Raw genomic sequence first — 23933 nt, 5'->3', positions numbered from 1 at the left:
GGGATTGGTTCAGGAGTTCATATGCTGCACTAGAAAAGGGTCTTATGGAGAAGCTAAGCCCTGCGGTCTGTTAGACGCTCGGATCGACCCATAGATATGGTCTGGTGGGGTAGAATCCTTCGTCAAGCGGAACCGGGGCAGTACGCAAGAAGCATTATCGTTCCAATCATTGTCGTGAAGCTCCGATAAAAATCGCTAAATTGGAAGCGGCTGGATGAGCTGAGCTGACTGTATGACAGCGGTATGATGTGGCTACCCGAGATGTGCATGAGACCCAATCCCTTTAAAGGGTTTCGGACCGGCTATAGCAAGTCACGGATGGTGAACTTGGAAGGATGTTATGATTATAAAAATTGTTCTAGTCGCAATTGAATGAGACACGCTTATTGACCAGACCAAAACGAAGATAACACAGGCCAGAATGGCGCCGCCGACGTTACCAACGTCTAATAGCGTCTTGAGTGCAAGCTCCACCAACGAAAAAGCTGTGGAGATAGCCGAGCAAAAAGAAATCGACGCAACGTGGAAAGAAGTCCAAAACAGAGTCATCGAATTGGCTGGCGGAGACCCGAAAAAGGTTCAGACGCTTGACATCAACTCCGTGCTCCAATATATCGACAATGTCCAAGCCTCTGACAAGAAGAAATCCGAGAAATTTGGCGCGTTCAAGAGCGTCGTCAACAAGACATTACAATGTATAAACACTGTAGGGGGGATAGTCGCCGAAGGCGCCTCGACCGTAAGTGGACTCGTGGGTCGAGTATCCTCATCCACGATTTGCTAAAAGCCGGTACAGGTCTTCGCCCCAGCGGGGATGTGCTACAATGCACTCACCTTCGTCATACAAGCATGGCAAGGATACGAGGGCATATTCGAAAATCTCGCTGAGCTTCTCGAGAAATGCACCGAGTTCCTTGAGCGCCTCGAGTCGTATCAGGGACGGATGGACGTGAGACTCAAACGAGTCGCAGTTCAGAACCTTAGACTATTCGTCGAGATTTGCGATCGCACCATCAAGTTGCGTAGGAAACACAACAAGTTCCTCGCTTTCACGAAGCAATTATTCCTCAACGACAACGGCATCAGTGACCTGCTTGGCATGATGGAGAGGCTTAATACCAAGGAATCCCTCCTAGTCAACGCACAGACATACAAGCTAGTGAGTGACAGTGCTGGCGATATCAAGTTAATGCTCGACGGCCAGAAGGAACAGAAGAAAGAACAGGAAGCAAAGAAGTGGCGCACGACCATCGCTAAGGCACTAGGATTTCCTCCAAATACTTTGGATAACGATGGTGAACCAGTTCCAAACTGGCAAAGAGCTTTCGACACTCGTAAGAATACGCTGGTCGCCGAGACTGGCAAGTGGATCCTAGATCACGAGGATTTCGTACAGTGGTCAAAATCGTCCATCCCAACCAAGCCCGTTTTAGTGTTAGGTGGCAGAAACGGCTCAGGAAAGACGTCCGTGATGGCCAATACACTGAGATATCTTAGGAAGATGAACCGAGCTGGCCCGACGTCTCGAGCCGTCACTGCTTACTTCTTCATGGATGGCGAAAAGAAGAAATCCGATGATGAAGAGGTCGGAAGTAGTAGGCTAGAGGTAGTTTCGCGGACGTTACTCTGGCAGATTTGCACCGCTTACGAAGCAATGACCAAAGCCGTCTTCCAAATTCTCGAGAAGAACCCCGACTTTGACGGCTCAGTCGATCTCTGGCAGCAAATATTCATCAATAACAGGGAGCGCATGAACCCAGACACCACTTTCTTCCTGTTTATCGATGGAATCAACAAGGAACTTCTTCCGCTGCTTCAGAGGCTGACTTCGATAACCGACAACAAGATAGTCCGCATCTTCTTGACTGCTCCACCACAGATGATCTTGGAGCTCGAAGGAATCAAGTTTAACACCATTCCGATAGCCGAACATAACGCAGATGATATTGATAAGTATATCAACTCTCGAATGGATAACATGCCGATCCTTAAAAACGACGGCCGCCCTGGAATATCTGAGTGGAGAGGCAAGATCCTCGAGACGCTGCGCTACAAGTGTGCAGGCGATTACTTCAAACTGAACACGAGTCTTAATTCCCTTGCGAAGGTCGACCTTATCGACGACATAGAAGAGGTGCTCGCAGATGCCGACAAGACACGAGCTGACCAAATCGACGCTGAAATTCGACGGCTCAACAATATTCGCACCGTCAAGGAGATTCAGGAGATCAACGAGATTATTCAATGGATTGAGGCTGGTCGACGATGGCTACCAGTCGACATGATGGAAGCACTCCTATCTGTAAAACATCGGAACAGCGCCGTGGTACCACCTCCTACTCCTTCGCTGACGAGGAGAAAGACGGGCTTCTCGGATATCGAGAGTATCACCCAAGAGGCAGCACCCGTGACTTTAACCATATCTCTTCTTCCCTTCGCCCAGAAACTCGCAGAGAAGTACCCCATCTTCACTGTCACAGATTCCGGCTTCGTCGATTGGCGTTCTTCCGAAATCAAGGACCGGATCCCATTAAAAGGTTTCGAGACAGATGCTGGGCTTAGTATAGTTACGTCCGGCCCAAAAATTATCCAAGAATCAGAGATCGCCATCGTCCGACATTTCCTCAACAACGTGTGCCCGTCTGATCTCTACCAACGGCTGGAGTTCGAACAGTTCTTCGACATGAAGCTCGGTGCAAAGTACAAGGATTACATCAGCCTTGACCTTGATAATGCCAACATCAAGATTGCGCTGACCTGCCTGATCATACTCACCGAGGAACAGCTGAGGAATAACACGAGACTTCGCCAGTACGCCATGTATTGGCTTCTAGACCACTTGCAAGAAGTCGACCTCTCAGCTGCCGACCGAGAGTTGAAGGCCCAGATCGGCCCACTTCTCGTCAAGCTCTTTACCGAGGAATGCGGAATCGACTCTATGTTCTGGCCCTTCAACCTTAACGTAAGCTTGAATACCTGGGACTGGGACGAGTACATCGATCTCCGAGAAACTCGAGCCGAATGGCTATACTCCATGTCTGGTGTCCAGGAGATATCCCGCTGGTTACGCGACTCCTCCGTGACGAAGTACATAACTCACGAGCCGGGCATCTCGTTCGTTGCGGCCGTGAAGGCATCTTCAGCCAATCTACATAGAGCGATTCTTTCTTACGCAGCCAGACATATGGCAACTCACCTGTTCCGTCGTGTGGAATTCACCCCTCGCCAATTCTGGTGCGCATGTTGGTTCATCCGCGGATATCTATATCGAGTAAGTTTCTTCAATCCTCCTCATCTACATTCCTAGCACACCGTTTTCCTAACAACCTCGTCTAGCTCAACCCCGAAAAGTCCTCCCAGATGCCCAGCGACCCAGACCCGTACAGGAACGTAGGCGACCCAGCCTTCCAAGAATTCGAAAACCGGGAATTTACCCTCGCAACGCTGAAGCAGATCGAGGACTGGGCGGCCGAGGAGCTCGAGAAGACGAACGACACGCCGGAGCAGCAGTCGAGCTGGGAGATCCACGGCGCGCTCATCATCTTCCAGCTGTGCCACACCGAGGCTGAGGCGACGGGGATCTACCAGGCGCGCGTGCGCAAGGCCGTGGAGCTCAACCCGAAGAACTGGCACGCCTGCCACTTCCTGACCAAGCAGCCCGACACCGGCAATGAGGAGGCCGTGCGCCTGCTCGCGCAGGCCAAGAAGGACATCGACGAGCTGCGCGCCCGCAACGAGTTCTGGATCCGCGACAGCGCCAACTCCTCGCTGCTCGCGCGCATCACGCTCGACCTCGGCGATCGCCTGTGGGACCTGGGCCAGGACCTCGGGCTCGCGGCGGCCACGCACAGGGAGAGCTTGCGGTACGACTACGTGCACTTCCGGGACTACACGAAGGTCATGGCGCGGTACCAGAGCAGCGGGGCGTGGAACGAGCTGATCGCTTTTGTCGAGACGCTGAACAGCACGAGCGCGACCTGGGCCGCGTACTTTGACGAGCTGGTCAACCAGTTCGTCGTGCAGATCGACGACCCCGATAACGAGACCAACATCCTGGCGCAGGCCGCGGATGCGACGAAGCGGTGGGACGTAATCGAGGAATTCTTCACGCTGGCCATCGATGTGGGCGTCGAGAAGGGGACACACGACCTGCTCTTCATCCTGCGCGACGGCTTCGCCAAGACGCTGGCCGCGGCCGCCAATGGCGCGCATCAGGAAAAGATCGTCGCGATCCAAGAGGCGGCGCTCGAGGACATACGGCTGCACCGCAACGACAGCTTGTTGCGACACTCAATCGACGACATGACGAACGTCCTGGCACGTACGTATTTGGACAAGGCGTTCCAGCCAAACTTAGCGATTGAGAAAGTCGATTCTTACGGCTCGCTTATCGCGAACCTGCTCCCGGAGCCGGACGCGAGTGATAGCTTCGATCTTTGGACTGGCACGGTTGCTGTGTGCTGTTTGATTCGGTATCACCACCGCCGTAAGACCGATTCGCATCTAGCGCGCGGCTGGATCGAGAGAATTGTTAGGGAGATCATTGAGCTCTTGTCCGATGAAGACGAAGAGAACGACGAGACTGCGTATTGGTTGCTGGCGCGACTACTCACGAGTATCGAGGACACGAAAAACACGCGGATCGCGTGGACGATGCGTAATGCGGCCCAGCGCGACGCATTGATCGCGTGGGAGAACTGGGTTGCCAAATCTTCCGGCGGCACAATTACCGCTGCCGCGGTCAACGGCGGGCCGAAGGAGAAGGAGCAGCAGGTTGCCCCTTATAGCAACGGATTTGCGAACAAGAGTGTGCAGAACGTACGAGATGGACACAGGAGCCGGAGTCAGAGTCCGAAGGCTGGCGGAAAGGCCGAGCATAAGTCTCATTCAAATGAGGCTACAAGGGATCCGACGCCTGAGCCAAGGGTCCCGGAACCTGTCGAGGTTAACGATGACCCAATCGAGCCAAGCTGGCTCGTGTCATGCGATGGATGCTATAAGCAGTGGATGGTGACGGACGAGCCGTTGTACACGTGTGTGGATTGCCTGGGCGCGACGCAGCTAGACGCAGGTTGCCATGCTTTGCTTCTCAAGGGGGAGCTGAAGAAGAAGGGGTTAATCTGCAAGAAAGAGCACACTTTCATCGAGCTGCCTAAGTGGGATGAGAAAGAGTATGAAGGTATGCCGAGGGGGTCTGTTCCTTTACCTGATGGCGAGAAGGGTAAGAAGTGGATTGCGCTGGAAGAGTGGAAGAGGGAGCTGAGGAGACTGTATTTGAATGGTGATGAGGAAGGGTGTTAGTGTTACAGCATAGCATTAAGGGATAGGAAAAATCAGCTTGGTTTCTAGCGTGCATAGGGAATGGCGGAAGCAAGCTTAGGAAATTTTCAAAAAGGGGGCGAGAAATGGGATTTCGGTGTGCTGAAGTAGCGTGAATGCATTTGAGATGTAGGATATTCAAATAAAATCTCCACGTTGACCGATTTTCTTCATATTTTCGCTCTCAGAAACCAACGCTTTTAGGACTCAATCTCTCCCGCGGCCGTACTGCTCCGTTATCAATAGGCGGCACACTTACCACAGCAGTTTCATTCATCGCGCCTCCGCGATACGAGTACGTAAAAGTCCAGCCGGACCCAGCCCCGCCATGCTCACCCTTATTATTCACAACCACTATCCCGCTCTGTACCTCCGGATACTTCCTAAGCATCCTTCTCACCGCATCCTCCGCAGCCTCCTCGGGGGTCATTCCCTGCCGCAAGTTCTCGACCGCTTGGTAACACGGCAGAAAGCGCATCATGATATCTCCGTCTCCCGTCGCCCCGCACCCGCCCACCTCCCCATCAACATACGATCCGCTACCCGTGATCGGGCCGTCACCGACACGTCCAGGTATCTTTCGGCTAGCCCCATTTGTCGATGTACCCGCAGCCATGGTGCCCGAGGCGTGTAACGCAATCATGGAGATGGTATCATGGCCCTCTGGCGGCCCTCTATCTCTCGGCCTCAACTCTTGCGCATAGGATGATTCATCACTGGAATTCAGAGCTACGGGCTTGTACGGACCGCAGGAGCATCCCGGGTCAGGCGAAACGTTGATGCGGTAGTTAGGCTGGCAGTTGGCGGCGTGCCACTGTGCACACGACAATGCCGAGGCTCCAGTGGTGAGGTTCTGGGCTATGAACCCGTTTTGCAGGGCGAAGTCGGTTGCGAAGTCCCCGGCTAGAAGCGTGTGCGTTGTGTGCTCAAGGACGGCACGAGCAATGGATATCGCGTCCTTGATTCGCCGTAACGCAGCGACAGCGCCGGATTTCATAGTTGTGCCATCCATTATCATTGCGTCGAGGGTTGTCTGTGCTGATTAATTACCTCGTCCCTTACCCATGGGACTAAGGAGTAAGTGTCCCATCTCACCTCGCAGTTCTCGTCTGGAGAGCCACCATAGCCTACACTCCCATCACACTGATTGGCCTCGCATGTAGAACAGCCGATCTCGACAGCGTCAAGAGCCGATGTTTCAGGCTTCAGAAGAGACAGGTACGCTGCATCTGTGGCTGCGGTGAACGACCCGCCCCATGTATTAATAACTATCGGTAAGCCGGGCGAATTCTCTGTGGCACTCGTGCTTCTAACACCTACCGACAGCCAGAGTATGAGATAACTAAGTCCGAACCGACGAAGATACTCCATTGTGATAATGACAAATAAAGCTAACGGAAGGATATACCGAAGCCTCAGAAGCGAAGCGGCTCCAGTAGAGAACAATGCCATGAGCATTGAAGCATGTTAGTTTGGGTGTTTTGTGTTTACCTTGGAACGGACATCAACGTTTCAATAGCCAAGTTTCTCCAATTCCTTATCATTCAGCGGTGATAGGGATTGTGCTGTAGGTAATGTTACCCGTGCTAACCCGCTAAGGCAGCTGAGAAAAAGAACTCCAATCACCTCCAGTGTTCCAGTACAAAATCCAAGTCTTCGCAGACTTCTTAGAAACATCAATTTCCAGCAGTAAATAATTTGATATATTCAACGTAAACAAAAATGCGATATGGGTATATTTCGATCTCATACGCTGGTCTAATGCTGGTCTAATGCCGGCCACTTAATCCAATTCAACATTAGCAATTGCTTCGCTAATAAATATATCATCGCCGAGCGATAGTTTCCGGTCGCCTCGGACGTCGGACCTAGGGGTGCCTGGAATCGATTCCTTTGGATCTATGCTCGCCCAGTCGATGTCTTCGCCGGCTTCACTTCTACTGGCTTCGCTATCGGTCTCGGGAGGAGTATGAAGTCCCAAACGCCCCATGTTGCGTTTAAGCAAGCACATCTCGACGGAGATTCCTGGCCCGAACGCGCATCCGACCACGTAATCTCGAGCCCGGCCTTCGGGGGCTACTGCGTCCATCTCTTTACTCCTCAACCGGTTCATCACACTGAAAATGGTCGCCGAACTCGAGTTTCCATGGTTCATATATGTATCATAGCTGGCGCGCATATGCTCCGGCGAGATACCCATCGCTCTCTCGGTACCAGTTAAGATAGTCAAACCACCCGGATGCATTGCCCAGTCAAAATCAGGCGCTTCCCGATATGTGGAAGGAAGGCCCGGAACACTCTCCAGCAAATCAAGGAAACTCGGTTTGAGCGCGTCGGTTGTTAACTTTGGAACTCGAGGCGTAAGCACAACTTTCCAGCCAACAGGGTCGACATCAAAGCCAAGATCGCCTTCGGTCTCTGGTAGAATTTGATGTTCCCACCCGAGCAACTCGTAAATCGGTTCGGCTGTCGGCTGCCCAATTCCATTACTGAGGATTAGGGCAGAGGCGCAATCGGAAAATAGACAAGGTCCAATGCGCGTTTCTTGCAATTCGTTGACACTACTAAGTTCACTACGAACCATGGTGGTGCTCACCTCGAGGGCCACACACAAGATCCTGGCAGGTTTCCGCCTCATGGAATGGCCCAAAGCTAAATTGGCGGCGGTTCGAAGTGTCGTCAATCCTCCCGCGCAACCGACGCCATGTAGCAAGGCCTTTTCCACTTTATTAGAGACTCCTAGTCCTTTCGCAACAAAATGATCAAATCCGGGATTGGCGCTATCGGTACAAGTTGTAGAAACTATGTGAGTAATCTCAGATACATCTATCCCGGCTTCTATGATAGCTTTCTTTGAGGCCACAATGGCAAGCGGTACGCCATCTGATGTGAAGGTTTTATGTAGTTCAGCTATCGATGGCGCATCTTCCTTATTCACTAAAGGATGCTCTGAAGTTCCAATAGATGAGCGCGTGTCAATACCTGTATACTTGTTTATATCGAGTACTTTTTGCATACTAGAGCAACCACTTGTTAGTATATGAGGCCAATGACAATAGAGGTTTACGTACGCCGGCGAATCTGGGTAGTACTTGGTAGCGAGTTTGTTCACTTCGCTTGGTTTGAGTAAGTATGGAGGATACTGTGATCCTAAGCCGATGATGGAGAGGCCCAGCTCCCCGAACGCGTCTGATGACGCCATTATTCTTGGCAGTATTTGACTTTGAAGTGATTATATGAGAATTCAGACTCGGTGAATGAGCTGAAGGCTCATAGGAAATCTTTGAAATGAGTGAGGATATTCCCCGCCTCGAACGCCCGGTGGGAATATGATATAGAAACTTGACGGCTATGTGAAATATCTAGGTAAAGACTGATACAGGCTAGGTGCCGTGCTTGTGATACCGAGGCAACAGCACTGCGCGATACGCGTGGTTGTATACAAGAGCAATACCTATCAAGTTCCAATATTATCTCTGGTTGAACAGAGTTGATAGGAAGTAAGTTGAAGGCGAGATGGCGAAATGCCAAGACTCTTAACTAGATCTAGAGGTTGAAAGGAAAGGGGAAAGAGGGAACCAACCACTTGGTAAGAAAGCTGATAGGAAAGTCCAAAGCACTTGGTGTTTCGGGTAAGTACTCTATGATAAAAATTGCCAAAGTCGAGGTTGCAATCACGACCGCAGTCGTTGATCAGGGTATGACGACCGAGAGTTGAAACAATCATGACACAAGGAGGTACCTAGGTACCTACCTACTTAATGTGAACAGTACTGTACTTCCAGCCGCACATACCCACGTTGAAAATTAGCGGCTGTTAGCGTAATTAAGCTCAGGCACCAGGGCAGCCGTTTCCTATCAGTTAGAGGACCGTGACCCTCCAATCAAGGCCTGTCCCGCCACTAGATTAAATGTACTTGAATTTCCAGATACTCAGGCAGTTCAGGTACTATTTCATGTAGAGCGCTCCAAACTTCGAAGCATCATCTTTTTTACCCCTACCAGCCTACCTACTTTATCTAGGTATGAGGTATGTATGGATCCATGGTACATGGACAATTGTACAAGATTGCTATCCCCTGTCCGGTCTGTATAAGGGTGGATTCTATTTTCGAGTACCTACTGCCATCAATGATACGGTCTGTCTTAGTGGTCCCAACTCCGTCATCGACGAAATCATGAATCATCTGGTAACTCAGTGAGGCCCCAACCGACTCGGCACCTGAGATGCCGAGTTCCTACTACCTGAATTCGGTTTGATTCCTAGACAAGGTTACGTGAACCTAGATCTACAGTGGCGTCAGCGGAGTTCGAAATTCGCTATCAACGTATTAAATAGGCTGTGTTCTAGCCCTGAAGAGCCCATGCGGTGTCGACTAGTATCCATTCGCTTATGGGTTTATGCAAGGGGCATAGGCTCGCTAGAGCCCCTCTTCACATGCATTCCAACGTGCATTATTTCACCATTCAAGGCAAAGGCACTCTAATCAGCTCTCCCAACTTGATAACATCGTAAGTTGAAAGCTTCTCTTTGGTAATTAAATGTCCTAATAGCCCTTCATAACGAAAGATTCATCTATTGAGGTAGTGTCATCCTTATCAACAATTCGAAGCGATGATATTGGCAAAATTACCCTTCGTCATCCATTTTCTCGTTGAAACAGCGGCAGCTGTGTCGTTTATTTTTGCCCCAGATCTACAACTTCCTGGCTGCAATCTGGCCGCAAAGCTCATTCTACGCCAATACGGAGGATTGCTCCTGTCGACCAATGTAATATGCCTTTTTATCGTCACCGAACCAGGATTTTCTGACTTGGCTCGACAATTGGCACTGGCGTTGGGAACTTACCATGTATGGCCGTGCTATCGAGCCTATGTTCGGATTCACCACCATTTAACAGCAGCCGAGAAGAGCCTTGCTTTGGGCGGCCCTCACTTACATCTAGTAATACACCTGATATGTTTTGGAATGTTCATAGGAGCATTTCTTTCCTAGGAGCATACATTTCCCCCAAAATGCCGGGAAGCTGTCGCTAGTAGTGGAATGCTAGAACACAGTAACGAGGTTGGGTTACCTATCCCCACTTATTTCATCTCTACCAGCCAGGCTTGTGAGGATACAATGTTCCTCCAGGAGAGGTCATCGACTAAAAGAATTTACAAGATCTTTTGCCGGTCCGCGGAATCTCCTTCGGCTTTCGGCAAATGAATCACTGCGATGACCATCCCAAGATACCTATGCAACGAAGGTACCTTCCCCTCTTGACGAAGTCAGCACGGCGAATGTTGATATCATGAAATTTCTGTTATCGTAGATATTCGCATACCTTGTCTTCTCAAATTTATGGATCCAGATGGACTCCAGCGGCTTGCAACTCCATCGACATGGTATCCCAGGCGAGTTTGAACATTCGGTCGGCTATACAGAGCACGTAAGCTATGAGCGAAAACGAACGAGACGGACGTTGATATACCTTGTTGGCCGCCCAAATTCAAGCACCTGAACCCACGTTCATATTTATAGACGTTCCGAGTTCCTTTCTCGTCGTATTGAACAACGTATGTCGGCTGAGTATAATTCGGCTTTCCCGATACCGAGTTGAAGAAGTCGTCCACAAGAACTTGACTCATGATGGTGCATTTATTCCGACTCTCAATAATGAGCCTGTGCCTTCTCTGAGTGTCGACAGTCACCGTTACATCGGCATCAGGAACACACATGTATTCGCACTCGATATTGGCAAACTGTCTAGAAAGAATCAGAATCCTGGTCTAATTTCCCCGAATAAAAAGTGTTTGGATGCTTACAAGCGAAGGGCCACCGATTCGTCCGACCGTGGATATCGAAGACCTCTAATAAACAGTTCCATACGCATATCTTCCAACTTCCCATGAAGCTCTCTCGCTGCTTGTCTACTTGTAAGCTGAATCGTTATGCCCACGTCGCCAAGGCACGCTGTGCGCTCGTCCATGAATGTTCCCATTGTCTCAACCGACTCTATCTGTACAAGAGCATGACCATCGTCGAGCTTTAATTCGGTGTTTCGCTTCACTATTTATTCAAATTAGCGGGTTTATGCACCTAGCATTTTGCCTAGTTGGAATTACAGTGAAGCGTGCTGCTGACCACATCACTCCGCGCCTCGTCGTCTTGGCCGTAAGTAATAAGGACCTCCGCATAGTCTAGGGGTCGTAATGGTTCTGACTGGCACCCTTTTGTTAACGAGTCTAGGCTCAGGGTCTGGTACTGCAAGATCTGGATATTCTCCACGTAGTTACGACGGTAAGTGCGTCCACCATGGTTGAAAGTAATTGATTCGATTGATTCATGCGCAGTTCTAAGTTCTCTACGCGATAAGAACCTCATTTTAGCTGATACTTGATATTGTTGGGTTCGAGATAGGGGGTAAGTTACCCGATTGAAGCGAGAAGACGCTCTTCCCCAGTATCAACTGATAGGTAGCAAAGGCTGTTACCGATGCCTTTTTCTAGAATCGCATCTGCTCGTCGAATAGCGAGATCCTGGAGAATGGCTTCTTCTAATGTTCGCATGTCTTCTTTACTTTTAGTAAGTAGCACCAAGATCTAGGGGTGGTATAGTTCACGAACAACTAGGGTGAATTGCGGTGATGTAAAGGCTGACAAGCTGATTCGTAGCTTTGTCAGTAGTCTTGAAGAGAATCCAGGAGCGCTTGTCATCCGCAAGACGAGCAGGGAAAGTTATATGAGACACTGTGAATCCTTAGAGACGGCTTCACCATGTAGGTTTCCCATTTTACCTACGCTTATATCGCTGCACTACAGACTTATGCAACTCAGCGCCACCAGCATTTTGACACGCGCAAGCTAGCATAGGCTCCGCTTCCGAGGATGATGAGTTGAAGTATGAGGTCTGATCCCCATCACGATTAAAATGGGCTCGAGGGCAGATTGTCTCTTTTTCACGACTTGTTCGAATGGAAAGTTCGAATGTATATAAGGGTGCCGTGGCCAGCGTGGAGGTCGATGCATAGGCTGGCGGGCTTGGACTCTGAGCTAACTTATCATTCCCGGTCGTGTTAAAGCCCTTGATGTTGTCCCCGTACCATTCGTACAACTCTTTGATCATGGCTGAGGATGTCTCAACAGTCTTCCGAATCCTAGCCGCTTGAGAACTAATGGATATTAGCATTTATCTAGAAGGTTAACAATCTCATAAAGCATCATACCTCGTGGCAACCCCGAGCAAGAGGTTAAGACTGTTGGTATGGATAATGATTTGATTCCTGAGGGCACTTAGGTCGCCTTTCTCAGTCGTCCACTCGATCTTCCTCCAATTTTTAACCACATACTGGCTCCAACAACCAATTCTATGAGGAGATGAGGTCGGCTGATGAATCACTCTATACTTCTTCACAATATTTTCGAGGTGCGTTAATGTTTGCAGGCAATTTCCAAGGATATTTTTCACCGTGCTTTAGCCGTATGATTCTTCTCGGCTTCCCGATGCTATTGCTTTAGGATTCATATGTCCAATTTCGAAGTCACCCTTTTCTTGCGCCCTCTTAATAGCTTCTAAGGTAGCGCTAAGCGAATATAGCTGATTTTCGACTTCGCAAAACTCGGCAGGGGCGGATTTGCGACCTTTGGTGAATGCCTGAGCGAGCTTCCAAGCAATCTGGGCCATCATGACCACGTCTCCGATAGATGGTGTAAATGGCATCGTTAAGGCTGATTCAAATGCGCATTTGACACATACGATCGTACGAGACTTGAGTCAAAGAGCAAAGTATCTATCTAATAAGAGAATAAATTAGGAGTCCTATCTATCATGAAAAAGTGGTAGATCCTCCAACAAGGTTGACTCCGAGGCAGTGTTTAAGGCGTTCTTGATGGCTTATTTGCATTCGTGGCAGGGTTGCACTGCAGCCTGGAGGATTCAGTTAATCTAGGCGTCATGTTGTCTCTCATTAACCCCTCGAAGATTAAATACATAACTGACTGACACTTCAATGTCTTCCTTTACATTCATCTAATTGTCGCCCTTATTAACGATTCTAGTACCCAGGCACAATTATTTGCAATTCAATCCGTTGATCATGACCGTCTTCTCTGCAGGTATCGTTTGGGATCCACGGGAGCCCCTCCCAGCCGACATAGAGAGGCAATCCCATGTGGACGGATCGTATCATAGTTACACGCTGTCCGAGAAACAAACTGTCAAGGAACTCCCGGATAATATTCTCAAAGAGCCCACAAGAAATCTATTATCGCCCCTGTCTGTTTCGATCAACGGCCGTATTGTGGATGACGCGGCCCGAGTAACAGTATCGCAGGTTTTCTGGAACAATGCTGATATCCCTATACCCAGAGCGTCCTATGTATTCCCCTTGCCCAATGGATGTACAGTCACAAGCTTCAGCTGTCGAATTGGCCGGGATAAAACCATAAGAGCCAAGGTTAAACCCAAGGCTGAAGCTCGAGAGGCCTTCCGGAAAGCGGTTGCGGCGCAGCGAACTGCTGCTTTGCTAGAGCAGAATACCCCTGAACTTTTCACAGCCTCTTTAGGAAATATTCCTGTGGACACGAGACTCGAAGCTGAGCTCACATACGTTACTCTATTGAAACGACAATTCTCACAGGAGAAGAACGTTACAGAGTTCTCCATACCAACAGCTATTGCGAGTAGATATGGAAGTGCTCCTTCAGATATCCGTGGAAATCTCTCCGGAGAAGCACCAAGCTCATTCACCCTCCAACTTGAGATCATGGAGTCCAAGAAAATCATCCAAATCAAAAGCGACACCCATAAAGTTCTACTAGATCACGGCCTCGACAAATGCAAAGCCTCGAATTGGGTAGATCTCTCGAGGAAGAATCAGGGGTCCCGCATAGATGCCGCCGTGGTTAAGTTAGACTCTAATCTGGGATTTTTACACGAAGACTTCATTCTTACCATCGAAACAAATTGCCCTAGCACGGTGGATCATGCTCACGCCTGGCTTGAGTCGCACCCATCCCTTGAAAATCAAAAGGCTATGATGATCACCATCCCCTCTTCGCTCATGTTGGAGAGCAAGGAAACGCCTAAGACAGGAGAGGTCATCTTCTTAGTTGATAGATCCGGTTCCATGGAAGACAAAATTGAGGCGGTGAAATCTTCCCTCCAGTTTTTCCTCAAGGGGATCCCCGTTGGCCGGAAATTCAATATCTGGTCCTTTGGATCAACCTACAAAAAGCTCTGGGATAAATCACGAACTTACAGTTCGGAGTCTCTGCAGCTAGCGCTTGATTATGTGAAAGAGCTAAAGTCAGATATGGGAGGTACCGAGTTACTACCTGCTCTCACTGCAATGATTGCCAGCAGAGATAAATCTTGCCCTTGCGACATGATCGTATTAACAGATGGAGAAGTATGGAGACTCGACCAAACCTTGAGGCTTATCCAGGATACCAGAACCGATTCGCGGGGAGCGGTGCGATTCTTTTCACTAGGAATCGGTGCCCATGTCTCACATGCGCTGGTACAAGGAATCGCATCTCGGGGCGGGGGTTATTCTGAAGTTATCCCTAAAGCGAGTACAGGTGGTTGGGAAGACCGCGTTGTTGCTATGCTAAAAGCGGCCCTCACAACCCATGTTAACACTCTAGGAGTCAAGCTCAACGGAAAGGACAGTTATGACCAATTTTTAGCATCGCCAGCTATGTTTGGGGATCTCAATCCCTTCCAAGGAAACAGGGTATATTTACTCTCTAAACCGGACTCGCCATTAGACAAGTTGAGAAGCGTTGTCATTGAAACAATCAAGTCTAACGGCGACCGAGAATCTACTACCATCCCAGTGACGACACTGACGCAACCCGATACGATAATTCATAATCTTGGTGTACAAGCTATCGTGGACGAGGTAGGACATCCCGGAAAACAGGTCCTCTCATCAACTCAAGCAACCGAACTTGCTTGCCGGTTCTCGCTTGCGTCTAAGTGGACGAGCTTCTTCCTTGAACAGGAAACCCCCAAACCCGAAGGTAACGGCAAAGGCATCATAGTACATGATGATTTCAACGGCCTAGATGATCTACTTCAACCTCGGGGCACCATACGAGATACAATATCGGAGTCTGTTGGTCAAATTAAACGATACCCGGCACACGTTAGTACCAGGGCTTCGAACACTGCGAATTTCGATGCTGAGTTCAGCTCAGCATCAATATACGATCCTTTGACCGAGGACAGCTCTCCACGCGCACGAATAAAGAGTGGGAGGTCCCGTCCCGCCGCTTATCGATTATCTTCGAGAGTCGAAGCAGCAGAAAACCACGAAATTTTCGGTGAGCCCATGCATGCTAGAAAGCAGGCAAAAAAAGCGAGAATGGCGATGGCGCCAGTATTCGGTTGGAAGTCGCTGATACTGTTGATAGATAGCCTGCCGGCGAAGGCGAGGAAAGTGGCTTCTAACGCCAAGGGTACACTCCAGGCCAGGTTGACAAGCATCAAAAATGCGGAGATTCCTACGGATCCAGCGACGCCAGTAGTTCCAGAGTCCAACTTAGACGCGAGCAAAGTCAACAACAAGACGGCGGGTCTCCACAGGGAATTTGTGGCGAAACTTCTCTCGTACCAAAACTTCAACGGGAGTTTTAATACCGACACGAAGTCTCTTCTAGGTCCGTCGTTGGCTAAAACTGCCGAGGAAATAGAAAACCATGTGATGAAAAGCGGTACTGTTGGTGCTTCTGTGGCGGCAGGCCTCCTTACTTACACAGTCATCGTCCTCCTCCTCCTCGAACGAGATCTGCAAGACTGCAAAGACCTCTGGGACCTCATGGCAACGAAAGCTACCCATTACATCTCTAACTTGGTGTCTGAGGACTCTAAGAGAAATGAATTCTATGACCTCGCAAAGGGACAACTGGCTGGCAAAAGGTTTCCAATAAAAGATGAGAATGCGAGTCTCACTGATAAAGCACCAGCAGCTATCAAAGATCTTGATAGTCAACATCCAGAGCGAACTGTGGTGAAGGTTGCTCCGATAGAGTAAAGGTTATGAATACCTGATCGTATGGATGGGACTAGGATGGTTGGAAAGGCGTTCAATCAACATGTGATTTCTTGACAGTATCCGACCGCTATAGTCGGAATTTCCACTCCTTATTCATGAATTCCTGGCATGCACAATCGCTCACCTAAAAGTGAGTTGTGGAATAAATGTTATGTGTTCGTGCCGACAAAATACCTACACAACCCCTAACCCCTATTCTTCTCCACACAGACACATCTCATAGTAAACAAGTAGGAATATCTTATTTAACGTATATTCTTAAGGAAAACCTATGAATCCCCTACATACAAGGCACCATATCCTACTAATGAGTCCCGTTAGTTCCATTAGTTCCATTAGCCTTACCCTCCCTCTCCTTCAACGCCTCCCGCACCTTCGGCAGGACGTAGCGTCCGTAATCGATCGCATCATTCAAGTTATCGTACCCACGAATCGAAATCAATTCGGCCCCCAAATCCACGTAATCCAGCAGCGAATCGACAATCGTCTGCACGGAACCCACCAGCGCCGTCGACGCGCCCCGCGCGTTCGTCGCCGTCACCGTCGGGTACCACAGCGCCCTGTCCTGGACCTCGCCCTTCTTCGCGATCTCCAGCAGCCGCTGGGAGCCCACGTTCTGGGGCGCGGGCGGCGCGTCGGGCTTGGCGCGCCCTTTACTATCGGCGCGCGCGGCCTTGAGCAGGTCCAGCGTGCGGTGCGCCTTCGCCCACGCGAGCTCCTCGGTCTCGGCAACGATGGGGCGGAAGGTGACCCAGATGCGGGGGCGGTCGCCGTCGGGACGGCCCGCCTTCGCGGCTTCCGCGTAGATGCGGTCGATTTGCTGTTTGGTCTCCTTCAGCGGCTCGCCCCACAGCCCGAAGATGTCGGCCAGGCTGCCGCCGATGCGGTAGGCCTCGTCCGACGACCCGCCGACGGACACGGGGATCCCCTTCGCGGCGTTGACGGGGCGAACTTTGTTCGAAAACTGCTTGAACTGGTAGTACTTGGAGTCCCAGTCGAAGGGCTCGTCCGACGCCCACGCGCGCCGCAGGATCTTGATGTAGTCCTCGAGACGCCCGTACCGCTCCTCCTTGTTCAGGAAGTCGCCCTCCCGCGCCTGCTCCACGTCGCTGCCGCCCGCGATGAAGTGCACCACGGCGCGGCCGCGGCTGAGCTGGTCTAGGGTCGCGAGGGCCTTGGCTGCTACGGTGGGGTAGAGCGTATTGGGGCGGAGCGCGATGATGATCTTGAGATTCTTTGTCTTTGCGGCGATGGTGGCGCCGATGGTCCAGGGGTCATAGTACGACGAGTCGTACGGTACTAAGGTGTAGTTGAAGGCATAGTCATCCAGATTCCGGGCGTACCTTTCTAGGAAATCCGGATCAATGGAGGCATTAGGGATTGGGTTAATGTCCGTAGACGGGTTCGGGAAGGTCAAGCTAATGAATTCTGTAGGCATCTTGATGATCACTCCCGGAGATAATACGTAAGTGGTTTATCTAGAACCTGGGTCGGTTTTATGACCTTCGATGTGGTTATTTATAAAGGTATATGATATAGCGAATCGTATATTGATATCGATGGCGACAGTTGCGGGACAATCACGCAATACCAACTGGGCCGGTGCCGGCCCGTAACACTCCTCATCTCGACCCCGACAATATATATAACGGGTATAGTCGACTTTCCATCGTCAGGTTTTTGATTTATAATCGTATGGCTTACTTGATAAATTTGGTCAAACGCGCGTATTTCGAGTAATCATACACGAAGACGTCGTTTCATGTAATGATCTAGGACAAAACCGGCATCCTTCGAATATTTCTTCATAATGAGCACATAAGATTCTTCCTACGTTATTTTACACCACCTACATTTCATAAAATCGGCATTTACAACTTTGTTAAGTCGTTCTGCTGACTCTTACTGAAGATATAGATACTATTAAGGGGGGCCAGTTATCCTAGCGCAACTAGCTTTCAGGGGTGTAATCCGACTACTTCTCTCGTTAATTCTAACTCGCCGCGGTTTCAAGATAAACATATATATGTTACTCAAATATAGGTTGTATGAATAGTTCTGATAATGTACTCCAATGTTACAAAGATTGCTATGTTCTCGTCAAACAGGCATCTCTCAGCTTTCAGGTAAAAGCAAACCTGCCTAAAGTAGATGGGTAGTGTAACTAAGTATAAATAATCCTTAGAATATCTCCTGCAAATGTATAGTCCCTATTTTGTCATGAAAGATTCGCAATCCTTTACATTCATAAGATCTTATGAAGTATCTGACAGAATAATTTCCTAGGACGAGGTCCTAAGCTTTCATTTTGAATTATATACAATACTATTTTCAACACATACGTGGAAGGCTAAGACTTCTGGGCGCCATTAAATAATAGCTGCTGACTATATTGAACATCCTAGAAATTTGTTTGTTTTTCATGTAAGAGAATACTTACCTAGGTTTCATGGTATTGAGTGCTAAGTAGAATGGCATTGTTATTATCATCTATCATCATAGCTTACCTAGATTTTCAACACCGAATACACCAAAATCAATCCAAAAACACATCATATGAGATTACAACTTCACAGGCTTCATGGAGGTTAAGTGCTTTCTTATATTATAATCTGACGGGGTCTAGACCATCGACTAAGCGGCTCTGTGCCTGAATTCTGGGCCATTTATCGCGCCTTCAACTAAACATTTGGAAGTAGACCTACTTAGCGAGGCTAGTTCTAGTAGATTCTCCCCTACCTGAGTCATGAAGTTTAGCGTATATGTAAGCTACTAGGTATGTAAATGCCTAAGTCCTAAGTCATGGGCGGTAGGTAGCGTTTCCTTCACCGTAAAGATGATTAATATTAGCTAACAAATATCTTGCTCACATAGAGGAAAAACTAGCGTTGGATGGTCGGAATATAGATCGTGATCTCGGGTTCGACCGAGGAAGAAATTGATTACTTACCTACCTAGTAGGTAGAAAAGAGCCCCTTAAGTAGCAATCTTCAAAGTTAGGATGGTCTCTAACTGGAGTCCCTGGATGAGTTAACACACGTGTATAATACATCAAAATAAATCTTGACTAACAACGCTTCCATGTGCCATTTGAAGTACCTAGGGTCTACCTAGGGTCTACCACCTATGGTGTTGTATAAAAGGGGGTGATGTTTATGTAACCTAATAGTAGATATGAAAAATGCTATTTAAGAAAGATGAAATGAGAAACTACCTAAGCATTGCTAAGTTTATCTCCGCATATTTCTTCTTTTAGGGCGATGATACAAGAGTCCCAATATGTTCACAACGCTAGGGTTGAACTAGAAGTCAGATCTCACATATGGCATAGACGGGTACCTACATACCTAGGTAGGTAAGTAGTCTCGATTCTTGCGAACTAGATTAGAAGATGTGAAAGACTTTTTTGGTCTCAATGGAAGGAGTTAGTAGGTACCTACATTTGAGAGGATATATAGAGTCCCTATGTGTTCTAGAGAACATAACCGCCAAAAGTGCAGTAGTACTAAGCGCTGAGTAATTGCCTAGGTAGTCTATGTAGTGTGGTACTAACAGGGTTCTATGTACTACGAGTTCAAGGCTATATCCATGTACGCTAGACACTGTTGACGACACAATCACTCAAGTCAAGTTTCCCAAATCCCAGTTTCCAAGGACGGCAGTCAATACAAGGTTCGCCAAGAATAAGATATCCACAGATTTGCAATTGGACTTTTCGAAATGCCGGGGTACGTTATAGGTTTGAGTGGAAATGCATCATGGAGTAGGACTTTATAGAGAATAGACACCTTTAACTGACGGACAGTTCTATGAGGCTCTTGGGATAGTAGCGATTACGTATCCTATATCCATAGATATATATAACCATTTTCCGGGGTTATGGAGGTCCAAGCATAAATTTTCCCTCTCCACGTTATCCCCGATTAGTATCGTGGATAGTATAGAGCCCGAACACTAAATAAGCGTGATCTCTCTAAGTAGATGACTAGGCATAGATCTTAACGTTAGTCTACATCGTTAGGATAGAGCTTACCAATCAAGGCTGTATATTCCATTCAAACATTGAAGCTATGTAGGTGAGTAGGTAGTACATGTAGGTAATGGCCACGAAGAGAGCTAGCATATTAAACCTCGGTGGCTTTTATAGCCTCCGCAGTCTAAGAAGAGCTGAAGAGTGGATAGTTGTAAGGAAATCCTACAATATTCCTTCCACCAAAGCCATCTTTTTAGACGCGCAATCCAGTGTTAGTGTCAAGTCGTTATGAATTTTCCGGCCTCGGCCGAGTATCCAGTAACTAGGCATCTTCAGGCGATCTGAAAACCCTTTAACGCTTGAGTCCTGCTCACAAGATTGTCAACTTTAGTCTTATTAGCTGTGCCGAGGGTCGACTGGCGTACGACAGGACCCTGGACCGCGATAGCGCAAGAAGCCTACGATCGTCAGGAACAAGCTTGAGACCTAATTAACTTGGGCCAGACATGAACACATTAGTTCAAATCAAATGTAAAATCTAGTGCAACACAATAACTCCGTGACGAAGGATTACCAACGTAAGTTGAGAACCTCAAATTAAGTGACCAGTCAGGCCATAACGTCATTCGTATGTAGTAGTTGGGGATCAAGTCTTTATAAAGCAGATGCAACCAGTTGCATAGCCCGGTACGGCAGGTCACAACTCAACGTTGTGATAACCGTGTGCCTGACGTAACGTTGTTAAGCCTTATGCATATGGTCATAATTATAATAAAGTTGTAAGTAACCAGAAGTCTGGGACCGGGGGCGGAGTAATCGGACCTTGAGCGGCGCAGGGGTAGGGGATGGCTCGTCTCTAGCATGTAAGCTGGGGAAGTGAAGGAGGATTTGATTACCGCGTTTTGAAACTTCGCCTACGCGTGCCACCAACGTGTCGCCAAAGTCGAGAGAGAGATGCCCTTACTTTCCAACGCCCATGGATATTAAACTTCAACTTACCTCCCCTTTCTGGACGTTCAATGCCCTTTACGTACTACCAACATAACCCCTTAATGGCAAAGACTACCTACTTACCCAAAGAGAAGATGAACGATCAGGATCCTATCCCTATGATCTATGAGAATTAGTGAGATCGATTCCCTGTCCCTCTCATCGGCCTAGGGGTGCGATGAACTCAAATCTGTGAATTGCAGCCGTTCTCCAAGCTAATAGGCCTAGTGCACCGAAGTTAGCCATGAGGGTTTTGGATCAGCTGCCGGCGACTGACTCGCGATACTGCATCATCCATATCCACATATGGAGTCCATATGTCATGGGAGCGCACCGAACTTCGCTGGGAGGAGGCTATGGTGAAGGAAAAATATTGTCTTGCACGCCTACCAGCGTAGGCAGTTCCAATCGGGATTAGGGTGGCATCTGTTTCGCCTGAGGTCTCGGTCTAATTCCTGGAGGTGGCCAGCAAGCGGCTCAGTCCCGAACAAACGTCACCAGAGACGACGGATCGCATGCTTAGCAGGACCATTATATAAAGGTGTCTCAGGGTAGCTATTCCTACACCAGAAAAGAAGATCATCAACCCAGATCACACATTCCCCCCATCTCATCCACTCTCAACTCTCAAATACCCTCCCCACCCCACTCCTGAGGAATCCCACGGCCAAGACCAGCAGTGTCTTACCTACCTAGGTACCTCCTAACCATGGTCTCCGCGACTTCTCTCCTGGCCGCCGCCGCCGCTCTCCTCGGCGCCCAAACCGCGCAGGCCGCCACGGCGGTCGACCCCTCGCGGTGCCAGTGCTACCTGACGAACGGGACGTCGCCGGCGTACTTCGCGCACTACAAGTTCTTCGACTTCCGGAACATCGCGAACCCGCGCGTGCCGGCGGCCATCAACAACCGCGCGCAGGCGCTCGCGGCGCCGGTGACGCACGCCTACTTCAACACGACCAACTTCACCAGCACCTGGTCGATCCAGGCCTGGACCGACAGCGGCGCCGTCTTCAACGAGTACTCCAAGAACGACGTCTACATCGAGGCCAACACCGACTCCGTCCCCAACTCCAAGACCTGGCTCTCCCTCCGCACCTACCGCCACCCGGCCAGCAACGGCAACTTCCAGTCCTCGGCCGAGCTGCAGAGCATCAGCTCCTCGTACCAGTACGTCTCGATGCGCATGTATGCGCGCACGAAGGGCGCCCCCGGCGCCGTGACCGCCATGTTCACGTACCGGGACGCGGCCTCGGAGGCGAACGTGCAGGAGGCCGACACCGAGTTCCTGACGTCCGACGCCACCACGCAGGTGCACTACACGAACCAGCCGGCGACGGTGAGCGGGGTGTCGCGGCCGAACGCGACGAAGGAGGTCAAGATCTCCGGCTCATGGTCGAACTGGCGCGTGCACCGGTACGACTGGACGCCGGGCAAGAGCGACTGGTACGTCGACGGCGCGCACGTCGCGCAGATCACGTACCAGGCGCCGGTGGACCCGACCACGCTCCTCTTCAACGCGTGGTCCGACGGCGGCAGCTGGAGCGGCACGATGGCGAGCGGCCAGAGCGCGAACCTGCAGATCCAGTGGATCGAGCTGATCTACAACAACACGGCCGAGCCCTCGAGCTACAAGCAGTGCGCGGCCGCCAACATCTGCAGCTTCGACCTAGGCACCGCGGCCGGCGTCCCGGCGCTGAGTTCGGCTCATTGAATCCCGGTAGAGGGGTGGATCTTGAATCTGCTCCTCGCCCTGTTAGTCTCCTTGTCGCTCTACTATTGAGCTCAAAGAATCTCTTGGGTGGTTATCTCGGTATGAAAGCTGGATGGAATATGGTATGTGTGTATGACTATTGATGTCGGAACGGTCTATGGTATATAGAAGTGTAGTAAGCGTGCGTCATGCTACGGGTAGCATATTTGAAAATCTTTTACCTTTTTGTATATAGTTCAAAATACCAGGTTGATCAAAAGGGCGTGCTCATACGAAGATATCTATGTGTGACATCTTGTCGGGTAGGATACCTTGATGGTACGTGAAACTTCAATCAACGGCCATAAAGAGCAGGATAGATGTTAATGACCACAATATTATCATTAGAATTGCCCTGTATTCCAGACCTGATCATCTCGAAAATAAAAGTTAGTAACAGACCAGAGGTTTCTAAGATAATTGGACTCACCACATGAAGCACTCATTGAAGCACGATACATAAACTCAACGTGTTCAATTGATTGCTCGTAGCTACACAACATTCATCTTAAAGCGCTATGCATCCGTTCAACCATGCGACTCGAAAAAAAAAAGCCTTTTTTTGCCCTTCCTGACGAACGTATCCTCAACCAGCCAACAAATACTATTCGCGATGCATGCAACCCAGTATCGACAACATTAGATAGCCGACAAGCGCAAAGCAGATGACCTCTAGATGGGGTATTCGAGATGACAACATATGAATGAGGAATAAGTGAAACGGTGAAATAAATGCCAACCCCTTCGCAATACTGTCCATACCCAAGGATATATATTGGATGTTTTCATGCACCCGATTAGTCGTCAGATTTCGTGCCTATGGCGTGACCTTGCCTCATCCCATCGCTTTTCTATTCCT

General features: G+C 49.3%; 8 protein-coding genes across 8 annotated transcripts; 4 read left to right on the top strand and 4 right to left on the bottom strand.

Annotated features, from left to right (window-relative positions):
* Positions 1–682: 682 nt before the first annotated feature.
* Positions 683–5402, top strand: F4807DRAFT_297417 (uncharacterized protein). Its single transcript, XM_047994900.1, has 2 exons — positions 683–3271; positions 3337–5402. The coding sequence occupies exons 1-2, from the start codon at positions 815–817 to the stop codon at positions 5299–5301; spliced, it is 4422 nt and encodes a 1473-aa protein (XP_047849519.1). The 5' UTR covers positions 683–814; the 3' UTR covers positions 5302–5402.
* An 8-nt stretch (positions 5403–5410) lies between these two features.
* On the bottom strand, positions 5411–6993 carry F4807DRAFT_444700 (asparaginase-domain-containing protein). Its single transcript, XM_047999679.1, has 2 exons — positions 6415–6993; positions 5411–6352 (listed from the first exon to the last, which is right to left on the bottom strand). Exons 1-2 carry the CDS (start codon positions 6775–6777, stop codon positions 5504–5506), a joined length of 1212 nt encoding a protein of 403 aa, XP_047849518.1. The 5' UTR covers positions 6778–6993; the 3' UTR covers positions 5411–5503.
* Positions 6994–9062, bottom strand: F4807DRAFT_444695 (thiolase-like protein). The gene is made up of 2 exons (XM_047999678.1): positions 8391–9062; positions 6994–8336 (listed from the first exon to the last, which is right to left on the bottom strand). Exons 1-2 carry the CDS (start codon positions 8519–8521, stop codon positions 7103–7105), a joined length of 1365 nt encoding a protein of 454 aa, XP_047849517.1. The 5' UTR covers positions 8522–9062; the 3' UTR covers positions 6994–7102.
* A 628-nt stretch (positions 9063–9690) lies between these two features.
* F4807DRAFT_297315 (uncharacterized protein) lies at positions 9691–10353 on the top strand. Its single transcript, XM_047994899.1, has 2 exons — positions 9691–9831; positions 9908–10353. The coding sequence occupies exon 2, from the start codon at positions 9935–9937 to the stop codon at positions 10313–10315; it is 381 nt and encodes a 126-aa protein (XP_047849516.1). The 5' UTR covers positions 9691–9831; positions 9908–9934; the 3' UTR covers positions 10316–10353.
* A 123-nt stretch (positions 10354–10476) lies between these two features.
* Positions 10477–13021, bottom strand: F4807DRAFT_454253 (uncharacterized protein; the record flags this gene model as incomplete). The annotated part of the gene is made up of 9 exons (XM_048000554.1): positions 10477–10555; positions 10745–11068; positions 11128–11371; positions 11428–11666; positions 11735–11873; positions 11929–12051; positions 12103–12473; positions 12528–12699; positions 12847–13021. 9 exons carry the CDS (start codon positions 13019–13021, stop codon positions 10477–10479), a joined length of 1866 nt encoding a protein of 621 aa, XP_047849515.1.
* Positions 12651–16503, top strand: F4807DRAFT_297128 (VIT-domain-containing protein). Its single transcript, XM_047994898.1, has 2 exons — positions 12651–12727; positions 12928–16503. The coding sequence occupies exon 2, from the start codon at positions 13398–13400 to the stop codon at positions 16338–16340; it is 2943 nt and encodes a 980-aa protein (XP_047849514.1). The 5' UTR covers positions 12651–12727; positions 12928–13397; the 3' UTR covers positions 16341–16503.
* A 95-nt stretch (positions 16504–16598) lies between these two features.
* Positions 16599–18055, bottom strand: F4807DRAFT_444651 (bacterial luciferase-like protein). The gene has a single exon (XM_047999677.1). It carries the CDS (start codon positions 17797–17799, stop codon positions 16666–16668), a length of 1134 nt encoding a protein of 377 aa, XP_047849513.1. The 5' UTR covers positions 17800–18055; the 3' UTR covers positions 16599–16665.
* Positions 18056–21941: 3886 nt separating this feature from the next.
* Positions 21942–23227, top strand: F4807DRAFT_297100 (glycoside hydrolase family 16 protein). The gene has a single exon (XM_047994897.1). It carries the CDS (start codon positions 22034–22036, stop codon positions 23033–23035), a length of 1002 nt encoding a protein of 333 aa, XP_047849512.1. The 5' UTR covers positions 21942–22033; the 3' UTR covers positions 23036–23227.
* Positions 23228–23933: the final 706 nt, after the last annotated feature.

The sequence above is a fragment of the Annulohypoxylon truncatum genome (assembly GCF_022578515.1).
Source record: "Annulohypoxylon truncatum strain CBS 140777 unplaced genomic scaffold F4807scaffold_48, whole genome shotgun sequence".
In the NCBI taxonomy this organism is placed as follows: Eukaryota; Fungi; Ascomycota; class Sordariomycetes; order Xylariales; family Hypoxylaceae; genus Annulohypoxylon; species Annulohypoxylon truncatum.
Note: the sequence above shows the minus strand (reverse complement) of the source record. Positions and strands in the feature narration are given on the sequence as shown.